General features: G+C 38.3%; 1 protein-coding gene across 4 annotated transcripts in view; it reads left to right on the top strand.

Annotated features, from left to right (window-relative positions):
- Positions 1–16855, top strand: part of LOC106898323 (VPS10 domain-containing receptor SorCS1-like) — a 296409-nt gene that overhangs the window by 164597 nt on the left and 114957 nt on the right. For all 4 annotated transcript variants that reach the window (XM_014959531.1, XM_014959524.1, XM_014959514.1 and 1 more), the window contains exon 4: positions 13256–13414. In XM_014959531.1, coding sequence (XP_014815017.1) covers positions 13256–13414 — 159 coding nt within the window. The remainder of the gene's footprint in view (positions 1–13255; positions 13415–16855) is intronic.

The raw sequence follows: 16855 nt of genomic DNA, 5'->3' as shown, positions 1-16855 counted from the left end.
ATGAGCCATGTTTATTGAACAGTTTCAGCTGGTGGATTTTAGGTGAATTAAGGTGAGTGCATTTGTAAAGAATGGAGGGATAAGAACCCTGTGCAGAGAGATGGAGATGAGCCGGTACAGATAATGATGTCACTGGGATTAGCAGGGTACCTCTGTCCGCAATCTGAGGTGCATACAGCTTTGTGATGTCCCCTCCTTCTTGTTTCTTCACTTTGGGTGTGCTACGAAACACAGGCAAGAGTAAAAACCTCTGAAATATTAATTAAACAGCACAGTGCCACACAGGTGCCAGGGCTGGCCAGAGGCAAGTGACATGGCTTGAAACAGTTGGCTATGAAACAAAGTGTTTAGTGAACTGACCATCTGTCCAAGCTTGGCATAACTGTGATATTGCAGAGACTATCAACATTGCTATTTAAAATTGTTTACTATGTTAACATTTTTTAAAATCTGTGGCTGCAGCTTGTCACTGTTCCCATCTCTTCTCTCCCTTTTCTAAAATATCCCTGACACAAGGAAATGGATTTCAGACTGTAAGGGAGTGGCAGAGTGAAGACCAGGTAGAGCTGAAACAGATCTTTGAGCAACCTGATCTAGTGAAAGGTGTCCCTGCCCATGGCAGTGGGATTGGACTAGATGATTTTTAAGGGTCCTTTCTGACTCAAACTGTTCTATGATTCTATGATCTCTTGCTATCATTGCATGCACTGACATAACGCTGGGAGTGCAAGAGGTCACTTTGTGCCAAAAAGTTTGAGACCATGGACTTTTTGCCTCTTGTGGCAGCATTAGAGTGTGATGTTCCTCCCTCCTAGCCCTCCAAGTTGTTCTCATTTGTGGAAGGCCAAGAGACAGCAGGAGATAACTTATTCTTCCTCTGTTTTAAGGGCTGAAAAGTATACAATTTCCTTACTAGTCAGTCCATTTATCTTCATTCCAGTAGTCCGCCTGGTATTACTGTTCCTCTGTTGCACCTTCATTTCCATGTATCTTCCTTCCTACCTTAGTAGTTGTGTCTAGGTGAGTCTGAGTCCTTCTTGTAGTGGCGCACTCCTCCTTAATGCAGCATTCTTTATAGAGCAAGTATATATGTCTTGGGATAGAGACTGATTGTACCACCTGAGAACATCTCTCCCAAGAAGAAAACCTTTACCGTAGGGGGGTACGAAAGAGTCGCAATTAGGGAAAATGCTAAACTAGGCATCACATGGAAAACAGGGACGTAAAAGATTAATATAATGAGAAGCTTCCTTTATAATGAGCTTTATTTATTTTGTACTAGTCGCTCTGTAGGCTTGACAAAACATTCATGCAAAGATTTGAATGTTCATGTGGCTTAGCAAAAATAAGCAGACCGTAAACTCCGGAAACTATAAATCTCTCAATGTAAATTCCTGATTCTCTGTAGCCAGGGGTTGAAACCTATTGAGCAGCTATCTGGCCATTAACTCATCCATCTTCACAATGTATTAGAGATTTTTCCTGCCCTGGGATATCCCTGTTTATACCCCAATAATGCAGTACACCCCACTGTCTATATGCAGTGAGCACGTCTATAAACTTTACAACTCCAGGTGTAGCAGTTACCCATGCTGTTAGGCTGTTTTCAATGCTTTTCAGGATTAAGTTCAAAGCACTTGAAGTTCAAGTACATTTTAGGAGATATCACATGAAATAGGAAAGGCCATCGTGTGAATCATGAGTCTATCACTAACTCACCCTTCAGAAAAAAATCACTCCCTTAGTGTTACTTCTCTTTTCCCTGTCTCTTTTGTAGCTCTGCTTAGGTCACCAAACTTTTAGGCCAAGAGTCTCCTCTTGCTTTGATTAGGATTAATGACCTTTAGGGTCCAGTATTTGAGGCTGGAAGATGCTATTGTTTGTAATACGCTTACAGTGCAAGTGGCTTCTTTCTTGTTGTGCCATTGATTGATTAGTGGAGTTTGTCCAAGTAATTTTCCCTCTTGATATGTGCACTTTCTTTCTCTACCACAAAGTTGGTGTGAAGATTAACTAATTAATCTCATGAGATTCTTTAATGAAAGGAACGCCTTACTGAGCAACAGAACAAAGTACAGGCAATATGGATGAACACAACTCATTCCAGATCTCTAAGAAGCTGAGTTTTTCTTTTCTCCTCTAAGTGAGTAAGACTGCCTCCATATTAAAAAAAAAATAGTAAATGCTTTTTTTTCCCTGATCAGTACAATGCAGAACATCTGTTGCAAAAGAACAGATGATTAATAATTGAAACTAGAGTGCATTGTCCAAAATAGAGTGCCTATAATACAGTAGTTTCTTTATTTCTTCTCAGAACTTAATAATCAAATGCAATCATTGTTATGAGTTAGATTTTATTCCAGAATGGAAGTTTCTACCTTGCTTTACTTAAGTTTTAGGGAATAGATTTTCAATCTGTTTTCAGTGGTAAAGTTTTTTATGTCAGATGTATGTAAAAGAAGAGAAAGCAGTGTGTAACAATAATGAAAAAGGAATAGGACAACTTGATTCTGTGACAAGGTACTAAATTAGACTGAAACTGGCTGTGGAACGGAGATAAGAATCTAGAATTTGATTTGAGGAAGATTCAAAAAAATGAGAAGCCTAATCTTTTCGTGTTCCTTCCCCCAGAACTGATTGCTCTGGAGCTAATGTTTATGCGTGTGATTAGGAGCTGAGCCTGACGAATTCTATTTTCAGCACTGCTACAGGATCATGTCAGGTGAAACTACCCTTGGTGCTTTGGATTCATACAGCACTTCTTGTTTCCAAAGCTCATGCTAAGTTAAGATGGGCCTTTAAGTTAAAAGGAATGTAAAATTCAAGGTGTTAGTGTTTGTTCTAAAACTGACATTATAAACCCAGATATTTAAAATTAAGATTAACACTGAATGGAAATTAGGCAGTTCCAGATTGAATAGGCCCAAAGAGTTGGTGGAATCTTCATCCCTGAAGGTATTTAAAAATTGACAGGACAAGGCCCTGAGCATCTATCTGTACTTTTGAAGCTGGCTCAGTATGGAGCAGGAGTTTGAAGTAAAATACTAAAGAGGTCTATACCTAAATTAAATAATTTAAATTATAAATAATTTTATAATTCTAGATAAAGCAAAAGTAGCTCTGAAACATCCTGCAGTAATCTATTAAATTATATTAATGAAATCTTTTCTTTATTGTTTTTAGTATTACATTTCTATTTTTGCATAGGGATGACACATTTGCAGACCTTATTAAGACATTAGGTGCATTAGCTAAAGTGAGGACAAATGTAGAATCTTTATTTTCGTTTAATTCTTGAGTAGTGGAAATGGAAGTTGCACTTTAAAAAGCTTGAGATTTTAAAAATTGATGCTAATCCTCAGGATCTCCTTTCTCCCCATCTCGACTTTTTCCTCCTGTAGTTAAAAGCTATTACCTCAAAATTTTCTGGTTTCAGCTGGGATAGAGTTAATATTTTTTTTTCTAGTGGTTGCTGTGTTTCAGATTTGGTGTGAAAGGAATGCCAGTAGTGCATATTGTTGTTGTTGTTGGTAAACGATGCTTATACTTTTCAAGAGCTGTTTTCAGCTTCCAATAGAAGCTGATAAGGAGCATAGATCAATAGAACAGCGATGGAATATTCAGAGGTCACACTGAGTATAGAAATAGGGTTAGCCCGGGGACGGGGGATATTCATGATCACTGCTCAGGACTGTACCAATTTACCAGGTGGTGAGAGTGACTTGTGTCATGTATATTCTTTTATTATTATGATTTTTTTCATTTTCTGTCATTCTTCTATTAAACTGTCTTTATCTCAACCCATGAGGGTTTTTTTCCCTTTCCCCTCTTTTTCTCCCTCTTCTCCCTACCCTTCTGGAGGAAGAGGGAGAACTCCACGAGTGGCTGCATTGCCTAACTACCAGCTGGGGTTATACACCTTTGCTTTGTGCTGTGGTTTATTTTAAGAATTCACCCTAGCTGCTGGGATTGCAGCTTACTCTTGGGAAGGTGAAGGGCAATGTTTCTGTGTTCACAGTCCAGCCCACAATGAGTGACTCAGCAGCATACAAAACCCCTGAAGATGTGGCAACTTCTTCACCTTTAATGGAAAAAGCAGTTGTTGAATCTTTTCAGGTCTGGTCCAAGCTGAGGCACTTCTGAGAATGAGGCTTTTGCCAAAGCTCAGCCACAGAGAGAAAAGGTTGTAGGTAGCAACCTGTCCACTTGATGAATGTCCCCACGCTGATGAGCTGCAAGTAATGAACCAGGCTGTGTGGGGGTGCACTGCCCTCTTTTGGATTTTGATAGAAAAGGGATCAACCCCAACCCACTTGATGCTTCTGATATTTTCCGATCTGAAGTTCAGAGTAAGGAGCGGTTGTTACTCTACACTGTTCTGTCTTAGGAAGAATCTTCTCCCTGGCACCTCTGGATTTTTTTCACATCTCCATTCATGTCAAGTAGGTTTAGTGGAGAGAACCAGTGAATCACATCTGTTCACATGTCTCAGCCTCATGTTTTGTTTTCATGAGTCTGTATCGCATTGACCCAACTCTATACCTGTGACTTTGTGCTAAAAAAATTCAGATGATGTGGAAAAACCACATTAAACTGGGATTAATTAAAGTAAGAGGAAGCTGAGCAACAATAACAGCAATTGTTCATTAATACAGTTAATACATTAATACTGATTTGAAGATGTCGAAGATAGAGAAGGTCACTAGTACTTATTCACTGGCATTCAGACAGCTTTCACGTATTAATGAAAATCTATTGTTGTGTACCGTGCTTGGAAAAGAAACATTGTAATGCCAGCTGAGTAGTAAAATTATGATTATCACTGAAAATCATAAAAGTAGTTGTAATTCTGGAAGTGTTCCTAAACACGAAAAAGCAAGTCTTTGTTTAACTTGAATATTGAGATTTTGGAAGAATTAAAACTTTTTCATTTATTACAAAATAATAATTATTTCAATCAATATGGGAAGGGGGAACAGTGAGCTGGAACGACCTTTTAGTCACCTAGAACAATCAGAAATAAGTTTTTTAAAGCTCACAGTTACTATTAAAAAGCTTTTTACAAATTATTAAAACAAGCCCATTAAAGAACATCTAGGTAGTAATGCAAATATTGTACTCAACCAGAAATGGGCTAGAGACAGAAACCAGAGGATTAGACGTTTTATAATACAAATGTTTAAGGCAATATTTTTCTTAAATCCCATAACAGAAGAAATGCATCATGTTCAGCAGAGGTAGCCAATCAATGGTCTTATTCAATGCATAGAGTAACAGGACTGGTCTAGTTTCTAGAAATGTAATTTTAAAATGTGTGTTTGCTGAGACAGCTGGTGGTGTTTTCTATTCATGCATAGAGGGATGTTTTATAAACACAGATGAAATGTCTTTTCTGGTATATTTGTGGGGTTTTTTTTTTTTTTTTTTTTTTCTAGTTAGCATATGCATGTGGTGGGCTTCAGTGGCTTTTCAGTGCTCTTTGCTTAGCCAATTATAAGCACGTGCTGTAAAAATGAGTAACCCAGACTCTAGGTGAAGTCCCAGTTGGCTTCCTTGTGTCTGTCTGGGTTTGGTTTTGTTTTTTTTTTGTTTTTTTTTGGGGTTTTTTTTTTTTTTTTTTTTTTCCTAGTTAGCATATGCATGTGGTGGGCTTCAGTGGCTTTTCAGTGCTCTTTGCTTAGCCAATTATAAGCACGTGCTGTAAAAATGAGTAAAATGCCATATAGTTCTAGTATTCTAAAAACCCTTAAATGGGACATTTTCTGAAGAGGAGCTTCTGATATCTCATGTATTTTGTGGTAACTTCCACACGTAGATGCATGCTACTTTCTGGCTATGTGTGAAACAGGCAGGGAGACACATTCCTGAGGTAAAAATTCCTCTGAAATGTCTCCTCTTCCTCTTGAGATTCTTTTGGACCTTCACTAAATGTATTATTCTGTATAACTGAAGAGGCAATCAGTAGATTTTTGGAAGTGACTGTTTATGTCCCTGTCTGAAGCTTGGGTAAAGGGGAGTTGCACAGTGTTTCTTTTATTTTTGGAAGTTGGTGTTGATATATGCATTCACTTTTTCTGTCTGGCAAAACAACCACAGCGGATTCCCACAGATAATAAAAAAATGGAATTTTCATTGGCTGCTTTCTTTTGCGGTCACTTTTGGCCTATAATGAGCTTCTTCACTAATACAGAACAGGTAAATGGATTCTTTTTTCCAGCCACTAGCCAGCTTTTTCTTTCAAACCACATTCATCAAGATGCCAAATGCAATTCTCAACAATTCTTCTATTAGGAGCACTGTATAAACCCAGCTTTCAAAAATATTGGCAGGTGATAATTTTTCTCTCTTAAAAGATATTCCTTTGCCATCTCGTATTCTGGTGAGCACTAAATCTTTCATGTGTGCAAACAAGATGAATTCACCACCTGAAACTTTTGCTGCATAATTTCTCTTACCTTTGAACAGCCAAGATTTGAGGAAGATGGTAGTATCTTACTGGTTGTGGATCTCCTGTAGGTTCTTGGGGGATATGGTGCTAGAGTTTCCACTGTCCAAATCTAGATTGAGCTTGAATCTGAATTACACTATCTAGTAATCATGAGTACAGTTTTATTTGGGGGAGACCTGGAGTTTGTTACCCTCCATATCAGCAAAGTACAGACTGATTTAATGAGTTTGGCTTATGTGTCTCTGTATGAATGAGAACCTTTTTATTCTTAAGTCACTGAGTTATAGTTGCAAAATAACTTGCCTACAGACCTTTTCCTTGTTTTAAAGTGGTCATTTCTACTTATTTCTGAGACTGTTCCAAACCAGGTCATCATTCAAAGGCAATATTATTTTTTTTCTTCAGTGTTGAAATTGTAATTCTGTCACTGAAGTCTTTTCTTTCCCTACAAAATTACTGCACTTTCTGAGTTAACAAGAACTTCTGGCAATAAAACACTTCACGGTGCCTTGATCAAATTATTGGTGTATTATTTTAATGGTGTCTTAATGAAATTGCTCAGCAACTAACCTTGTCTTTTAGTTGGCGATAGAGACAGCTTCAAATCTGTCAGCTCTAGCTCATTTCATGTTTTCATTTAGGTGCTAATAGTGTTAGCCAATTTATTTAAAGCAGAGACTTGGGCCAAATTTTGGTGACATTACTCATGAGCACAGCTCTACAGCAGTCAACGTTAACCCTTGAGCAAAGCTTGTTAAAGCTTGCAAAGGCTTCAGTCTCCTCTTTCTCTGTTAATATCCAAATGAATGCTTGAATTATTTTTTTTGGTAATTTTGTCCCTAATTTATTTGCTTTTGCAACAGCTTCCAGTGAGTCAGTCCTGTACAAGGAGTTGGTCTAATTTGCGTTACAGTAATGTTGCATTTATTTCAGAACGTCATGGCCAAAGCAGTTGCTTTCTTTGGCTTTTTTCATTTTATTTCTTATTCTAGATCTTGAAAAAGCTTAAGCAATGAGTTCAACTATTTAAAAGGGAGCACGTTGCTTTGAAATGCATGTGTAAATTGCTGAATCTGGAGAACCAGGAGAATCTTTACACAGTCTTCATGCCTTGTAGGTGGTGATCCAAATTCAAAAGCGATATGCAAAGTGACAGAAATTACATTTCATTATTCTGGGATTCCATGGCACTGATGCTCTTGCAGTCAGTTACTGTGCAAATAAACCAAACCCCACAACTCTCTAAAATTCCGTAACTGACATGCAAAGAAGCTGGGGAAAAATTACAAATGTTTAGGGAATTCAAGTAGGTGATGTTAAGAGTGGGGTGTTTCTGTTCTTCCTTGCTGATTTCCTCTTTCACTCTACCCCACTCTTCTGTTTTCCTGTGAGGAACGCTACTTGTTCCATGTGGATCACCAGTGTTGGGTCTATGCATGAAGCATGTAGTAGGTGAGAGGGTGAAGGTTCTTTCAGCAGATTTTACCTGATTTGCATTTCATCCCTGTGTTTGGTCAGGTGATATGATTCAGATCTGTTGATCATCAGAATTGAGTGAAAGACCAGGTGAATCTATGAAATTTACTTGGAATTTTTTTCATATTGTTATATTTCAGTGATACTATGCACTTTTGTAAAAAAATGTTAGAGAAAAGTTGACCAAGTGGAGATATGAGGAGCTAAATAGAAGGCTGAGACTTGTTTTGATTAAGCCACTGAACCTGGCATTCAGGGCAGTTGTATAAGGATCAGAATTCCATCTGTAGAAGCAAAATCAGAATCCTCTTGCAAAGTGTTCCTGGGTTTCTTTGTGAGGACAGCAAAAATCCCTGTAATTGTCAAGGGTAATCTGCCATCAGCAGAGTTAGCACCAAAAACAGGGTGAAAAAAAGTGTAGACTGTTTAAGATCTATAATTATGTTTTGTGTTCATTTGTCACTTCTAGGAAAAGCAAATCAAGTTTCTCCCTTTTCAGGGAGTAGATGATTAATGGGTGCCTTGCATTTGGTTGCGAAAGCCTGTGTCGATTTTATTGACTTTTTTTACAGAGAAAAACCCCAATCTGTCTGAAGCATCAGGAAGTGCAGCATGTGCTTGCTGTGCCTGCTGTGAGTAAGCAGATTCTCATCATTGCTGGGCACTGATCTGAACATAGAGCAATTACTTCAGCTGAGGAGAAGTAGAGTCTTGAGTTATCCTCACTCTTTGTTTTTGTTTAACATAAGACAACAATAAACTAGAGCAGAGGCACTCTCAGGTTGGTTTCCCTTTATTAAGGGCTTTTGCTGGAAGTGAGTGGCAGATATGTATGCCTCATTTTACTCCTGTGTTAATAGCTTTATTTCATAATGGTGGAATCAGAGGTAGTTTAAAAAATGTCAAGATAAAAATGATGAGCCCAGTTCTTCACATGAGAAGTTGGTAGAACAGCCCACCCGAGCTGGTAAGCTGGCCCAATAGCATTATTTGTTATGCTGTTTAATTCTTTCCTAATAATTCCTACAGCTGCAATGGGGGTTTTCCAATAGGATCTGAGGGCTGAGCTTCTGTTTTCACAGATCTCTTCACTAAAACCCCCAGATTCCTTTCCTGAAGAAAGTATCTACTTAGAGCCTGTTGTTGTGACTGTTATGCTGCGATTGCTTTTCTCCAACTGTATTTTTTTTTTTGATACATCATCACAGAATTTCACCTGTCATTTTATTGCTCGAGTACTCGGTATTGTGAAAACCTTTTACAGATCTTCATAGCTGGCTTTTGTTTTCATCATTCTGCAACCTTACTGCCATCAGCAAACTTTATCACCTCTCTTTCCTTCCTTCTTTCCAGATCATTATTGAATAAATTAAACCACACAAAGCATTGAGGAAATTACAAGTGAACACTTCTTTCCATTCTTCAAACTGAAAGATTTTTTTTCCTTAACCTTTGGTACTGATCTTCTAACCATTAATTAATCTATGGAAAGGTATTTTTATCCTGTGACAATTCCAGATCCTTTGGCAAGGGAACCCATCACAAATCCTATTAGACTTCACCAGCTAAGTTGTCTTTCCCTACTGGTCCTAAGAACTTGGACAGATGTAAGATGTGATTTTCATGTGCAAAAGCCAGGTTGATTCCTCAGTGATGTCCAGAATGTGCTTGTTCAGAAAGCGGTGTTAGCTGGGAAAGTAGCGATGTGTTGTATTAAGCACTATAGAAACAGAGCAAGACCTCTTCTCTGAGGAGCTCATATTTAAGGACATCCAGCATGCTTTCTGCAGTGAAATCAGAAATTATAAAAACAGTTTCTTTCTAATTTGTTATCTTAGATAGTCTTAGATATTAAAGTTTATGACTTCTAAATTTAGATTTACTTTGTTATTGTAACTGGTTTCATTTCTATGCTTTGCCCGTTGGGTGTGTTTGTGTCTGCTTTTATTTTGTGTATAAGCAACTGCATCAACTCAATGTGTAAGACTACTTCAAAGTAGAAAATGGCTTCATTTATTTAAAAGAAAAATCTAAAATCTATTTTCTCTGTATTTTATGTGCTGCAACAACAAAAAACATTTAAATTAATTGTACTTTCCCTCCTTTCTCGTTTATGTTCCAGGCAACTTAGGCAATAAAACTAAACTAATGTGGCTCCAACTACATGAGCATGTAGGGCAGCTGAGTGGAAGTGACTTGTAGAATGAAATGGTTGATGTTGAGGTGATGTCTGTCTGCAGTGTGGGCATTTTGGAGGCAGAGGGTCTTACTTCAGCACTACCCTGCTACTCTGAGCTAAACATGCAGTGGTGGTCGGAGCACATCAGATGCACTCCTGAAATATTTATTCTGGTTTTGTTTCCTTGAAAAGGAATTCAGGTCCTGTGCTCCAAGATCACTGTGGTTTGAGCCAGAATATAGTATGTAAAGATTTGCTATAGAGATTTCCCCAGAACATTTGCGGGATTCGTTTCAGAAGCGCACTCCTGATCGGAAAGGTTCATGTAGATTGCTGAGCATTTTGCTCTTTTGACAGATTTTTTTCATGCAGATATAAATTTTTGCTTCTTATCCAATAAATGCTATCTTCTGGGCTTGTAATTCTGTTTATTTATATGCAGATATGTTGTAATTACATTTGCTTTTCTTATCTTGTAAGAAACAGTGCTAACTGTGATGTGAGTAGTGACTGCTTAGTGAACTCTAGCTTGTTTTTTTTGATGGCATCTGTGCAAAAAGATTGGCAATGCCAGGATACAACGGTGGAGCAGGCATTGCTGAAAGTTGGTCTCATAGTTAGTAATCTGACTAATGATTGGAGGGTCATTTGTCAACTCCCTCCCCTGTCTCAGCATGCCCTTGTGTAAATCTGCAGCAGATCTGCACAGCTCTGCCACATCTAAAACACTCTTGCTATTGGCATATGTAGCAAAACGGATGTGTCCTGAAACACTTCGTGTGTACAGAATGGCTGGTTATTGCAATGCACCAGCTGAGGCTCATGGAGACTGTAGATAACTGAAAACACAGTAGTAATCGCCCAGGGTGGTAGTTAGCAGCCAAAGTCAGCAGCGCTGGCAAGTCTGCTTAGGCACTTAACTTTTATTGATTGAATGAGGAATTAGGTGCTTCAGTGCCTCAAGTTTGTCCCTCAATTCCCTTTCTAAGAAATGGAGATAAGAGCGCTTTCACACTTCAGAGGAGTGGCCTGACAGCAAATGTGTTAAGGTGGTGATGTGCTTGGATATGACAGTGAGGAGGTCAGATGAGTTCCTTGTGCAGGTAGAAGGAAATACATGAGACTGGAGTGGATCTTGATTAACAACTTGCCTTAGAGGCACAATCCAAAGTCAATGACAAGAGTCTTATTAACTTCAGGGAGCTTGGATCAAGCCCATTGATTTATGCTTATTTCTGCTCTAGTTACTATAGTCCAAATTAATGCTGTGCTGTGATATTTTCAAATACCAACATAAACAAAATCCACTCAAGAAGGAAGTCATAAAAATAGGAAAATCATAATGCCTGAATCATAGTACTGAATTGATAAATGTTAACCACAGGGACATTGTCCCAGGAATTAGACTGATAAGAAAAAAGAACTGACTGATAAACACGACAACTTAATTTTTGGCTTCAGAAGCTGGATAGGCTACTTAGTGACAGTAGGTGATCTATATATTGACATATTGATTATTAATGCTTTCTGTGTAGCTTCTATCATGCAGTCTTCAGTTTAGAAATCACATCAGTGGCATGCTTGATGTATTTGAAAATGTTAAATGAAAATAACAATATTTAATTCTAATAGTGCATGTTTTCATCACAAGATTTCAGAAGTAAATCAGAGATACAAAAGGAGACTGTAATGTTATGCTACAATGGAGACATTACCCTATTTTATGTTTGAGATACAGTGTGATAATGTAACTGGTCTAAGATCACTTGGGATATTATGGTTTGGGGATTTTGGAGAACCCCAACCTTCCAAGTCCCTGACCAAATTGTTATGCTACCAAGGGGTTCTCTAGAGACAGAGGAAAACCTCTGGCAGTTACCCAATAATGAAGGACATTCCCTGCCTAGATTATACGTGTAGTTACACCTTCATATACAAATAGTTCTTTAGCACCTGGTGTCTGTCAAGACTTACGATGCCCTGTCATTCGTAGGGAGTGAGTTAAGTTATATCTAACTCTGCTTGACTAAATGAAAGAAAGAAGGGGAAATGGAGTGTGTGATTTTTGTAGTGCTCAGACCCAGACAGGAATTTGCTCTGAGGAACGTCAGATGTGGATCCTTTCATTTCAAGCTTGTCTAAGAACAGTTCAATGTTTGCCATTTACAAAGCAACAGCAGCACCAGTACTTAAAAAAAAAAAAAATAAAAATGCTAATGATTCAAGGTTTTAATACCTTCCCAGGCTAATATTCTTAAGAACTTTTCATGTTTGTCATTCATGGTGCCTTATTCCCATCCCTTAGGGGTATTACTTTGTTGTTGCTGAAATACTGAAATGATCTCTTTCTACCACTCAAACATTTTCTCATGCAGAGACACACGACAGGAGTATGTCATTATTCTCTCTGATTCATCAGCAATGCAGACCAATTAATACCACAGTTAATGCAGAGAAGTAGCTACTATAACTGCAAGCTGTATATCTTCTGTCACTCCTGAACTAACACTCTTGGACAAAGCTAGAAAGCAACTTTGCTATGCAAAGGTTATTTTTGATACACTACCGAATCTGTAATTCACAGCACCACAGAAACTGGAGTTGGAAAGAACATTATCAAATGTGTCCTCCTGCCAAAGCAAGATTGCTTCTTGCAGGCAGCCAGGTTATAACATTTCAGGCAATGAAACTGTCATCTTTGAAAATTCTGCCGGAGTCTAACAAAGTTCATCATTAGACATCATTTTATGAGTGTCTCTCTTTTTACCGTAACACCTAACCTTTTGTCTGCCATTCCAACAGCTCATTCATGAAGACCCTAGTTAGCCCACTGTGGCGGTTTGGTAACTTAGTAAGTTTGCACTCTGATGTTACAAATGTCAGGTTTGATTTTTCTGATAACCTAGCATAGCTTCATTTAGGTCTGTTTTAACTAGTGGTAAAGTCGTTCTCTCTATTTGATCATATGTAATGTTTATATACATAGCTGAAATATACTGTGTTTCTTACTGGAAATGGTTAGTTTTAATATTACATTGAAACACTTTGAAATAGACATATTTAATAAACTTCTCTAAAGTTCCTAACTGCTTTCTTATTTTTCCATCTGACTCCCCTTCATCACTGTATTTTCATTTTTCCCTTCTATGTAGATTATGCTACTGACTGATCCGGAAGTCGAGAGCAGCTTATTAATCAGTTCTGATGAAGGGGCCACCTATCAAAAATACCGTTTGAACTTCTACATCCATAGTCTGCTCTTCCACCCCAAGCAGGAAGATTGGATCTTAGCATACAGCCAAGATCAGAAGGTAAGAATTGTTGGCTGCATTTCGCTTTGTCTGCTTAGGAACAGGTTAAGATTTCTCCATTTCTCTACATAACTGCTGCAGAGCATTCAGGACAGTCTTTGGGGTGATACCAGGACAGTCTTTGGAAATGCCAAAGGACTGAATTGTTCAAGCTATACATTAATTGAATAAAAATTTGAATTCTAATTTTTTTATCTATGTATTTGAATTCATTTTACAAACATTAAATAATTTTACTTTAGCCTAAATTAGGCCTGTTGTTAGTATTACTGTCAACCAGCAAAAATAATGGCATAAGGAAGGTAAATAAGTCACAAAATGATTTTATGTGGATTTTTGGAATAGAGGTTTAGTCCTGTGCTTTAAGCTCAAAACCAGTATCCTTCCAGGCCAGTAGCTTAATATCTTTTCCAACTATGGCATCTTGCCTGCCTAATTCTTCTGGTAGAGTCAATTGCATTTTTTTACTCATTTTTCTCACACCATTTTGTAGAATGTACTATGTTTATAATTTATTCCGGAGGAAGGTGCAGATTAAATTATTTCTGGGTGTTCAGTATGTAATTAGACAAGGTCAAAATGTTTCCTTTCCCCTGTGGCTATTGAATTCTCTGGACTGACATGAAACTGAACAGATTCTGGTCTCTGCTGTCTTTTAGGACCCTTTGGAATGAAAGTGACTGTGTGTTGGTAATAGGAAATTTATTACATGAAGATCAATGAAACTTTCAGTGGTAAAATTGTCAAATAAAATTAGGTTATAGTAGAAAATGAATTTCAGCTGTCTTAGTAGTCAGCCTGCTCAGGAAATAATTCTGAATTAGAGTCCATACAGCTAAAACTCATATGGTAAATGGCTACTAGCAAATATGTCCCTATTTCACAGGAAACTCACACTCTTCTTCTACAGAATACTAAAAACCAGTCCAGATATAAGAATGAAGGGCCCTTGTGTGCATTAACCTCGATTTATAGGGTTGGTGTTGGAGTTGTACATATGGGATGTTTTGAGTGGGAGGGTGCAGGCTATACAGTAAATTCTCTTTGTGTTATGGCATTGATTAGCAAATTGGATAACTTGGTAACTCAATACCGTAGTTGCAAGAAAAAAAATCATGTAGCACAAAGTCTGTAGATCAGTACCAATTAACTCTAAAATAGAATTTTAAAAACACTCCGTATTGGTATGAGTCACAGGCCTGCTTTCTACTTTAAAGCCTAATGGGCACATTTTCTGACTGCAACAAGCTTTATCCAAGAACAAGGAGGGTAACCAATAGGCAAAGAGTATTATTCAGCTTGGACTAAAAATTAAACGTATTCAAACTAAAGGTCAAGTTCAGCCTGTGGCTAAATGTAAATTATTCCCATTGGTTTCATGCTTGTATATCCAAAGGCAGAATTTTCTCCTAGTAATTTAGAGGTCCTGCAGGTATTTAGATAATGGCAATGGGAGCTACGGGGTAGTTTGGAACAAATGACAATGCTGTTTTGCTATTTTGCTACCTCATGTTAAAGCCAGTTTTAAGGAAACAGACACCATTACTCCTTGGATTCCAAGCACTGTGTGCACACTGACTAAGAGTCACCCAAGGAAGCAAGGGAGACGTATCTGCATGGTAGGGAATTTACATTTTGATATCACTGACTTTGATGCCACGGACTGAAGAGGCTGTGAAGGTTTGGTGAATGAGAGCTGAAAGGAGTAAGTTGGATTTTGACCAGTTAGGATTGTCACGGTCATTTTATTTTGGTGTTGACAGTCAGGAGGGAGGTGAGAATCAACTAGAAAACATGTTTACGTCCTTCTAGCCAGCCATGTCATCTGTCCGTCCATTTGCATTTTGTCATTGCAGCAGGTGGGACCAGGAGAATCAGATGGTGAATAGAGCAAAAGCTGGAGAGATGGGGAATCACTTTGGATCTGGACTGTTTTATTTCTCAAAAGTTGTCCATCCAACTCAGGACTGATGAGGGCAAAGCCAACAGTTAGTGCGTGCCTCTCATTGCTCAGTTGTAATGAACAGGAAATGGGTCACATTGCATCATCCTTAAATCTCTTCACAGCCTGCTGACTCTATCACTGTGATAAGTACTACAGATCTTTTTTGTTTGGTTGAATAGGGATTTAGCCAATGCTGGGGAAATCTGTGTTAACCGAAGTAATTTTATGTCCCATTTTCTTGGGTGTTTTGTGGGGGTGAACATGGTTAATTGCTGGGGTTCAGCTGACAAGCAGTAACTCATTAAGCTTCAGTGACTCAGTTGCTTTTGTTCACAAATCCCTCCCCTGTGTCGCTGCCTTGGGCTGCAGACTTGAATTTCCACTGCTGACAGACCAGTCCCTTATTCAGCCATGACTTTTTCCTGCCAGTCTTGAGAAAAAAAAAGAGCAGCAAACCATCTGCCGCCTGCACTAATTGCTTCATGATTGCACTCATTCTTCTGGCTGAAAGTAGAGTTGTTCCATGGGTGATTCTTACCACGTGATTGCAGAACTACTGCATTTTCTGTATGAGAGGAGTTAAAAATCAGGAGGAAACTTCAGCCACAGTAAAGCATTGCTTGTGAGGCAAAAGCTTGTTGAAGGTCTTGTAAATGTGAGCCCTCGTGGGTTTAATCAGCTGGCTTGAAGGATGAAGGTCTGTATTTTAGGGGAGTATTGCTTATGTATTACTGTGTAATCTTCAAAAGTGGTTTGCTGTGTAATCAGAAGGTGGGATGTAAAAGCCTCTACTTCACGTGGAGACATCTTCTGCTATTCAGATGGGTCAGGCACACAGAGGAATGGTTAGTAATCAGCCATGAATAACAGAGCTATTTGGAGAGACAAAATACAGGTGAAATTGGGAAACAGAAGTCAGGTGGGCGAAATACAGGCTCGTAATTGCTTGGGAATAAATGTGCAAAGGCACTCAAGCACTGAAAGGCAGCAACAGAGGCTGAAAAAGGCTGGTTTAAAATGGAGTTATTGTTCTTGCTTCTTCTCTCTCATTTTAAATGAACTCTTGAAAAGCAAGGCATCCCAGAATAAAGGAACTCTGTCAACACAGCAGTAGTAAATGAAGAAGTTTAAGTTTCTTTTTTTTTTTCTTTTTTTTTTTCGTTTTTCATTTTGGCTTTTCCCAAGTATCTGCTTCCATCTGCATGCCTTTATTTACCATGTATGTCATGCTGTAGATCAGTGAGGTAGGGACTGACATTGGAGTCTATAGCTGAAGTGCTGAAGTTTAACAAACCAGGATTCTGTTGCATGTGGTACAGCATATCTTTTGTCATCAAACTATTTCATCTTCTCCAGTTTCCTACAATAAAGGAGGTCCACTCCTCAGGCATTCAAGCAGAAGAGAAAGGTGTTCATATATCAGGGATGACAGAGGAACTGGTTAGAATCGGGATAGAACAGGCCAACTCTTAAAAGTACCTTCATCCCCATCTATC

This window comes from Calidris pugnax, unplaced genomic scaffold (assembly GCF_001431845.1).
Source record: "Calidris pugnax isolate Ruff unplaced genomic scaffold, ASM143184v1 scaffold4, whole genome shotgun sequence".
Lineage (NCBI taxonomy): Eukaryota > Metazoa > Chordata > Aves > Charadriiformes > Scolopacidae > Calidris > Calidris pugnax.
The sequence above is the reverse complement of the archived record's forward strand: the minus strand, read 5'-3'. Positions and strand labels throughout refer to the sequence as shown.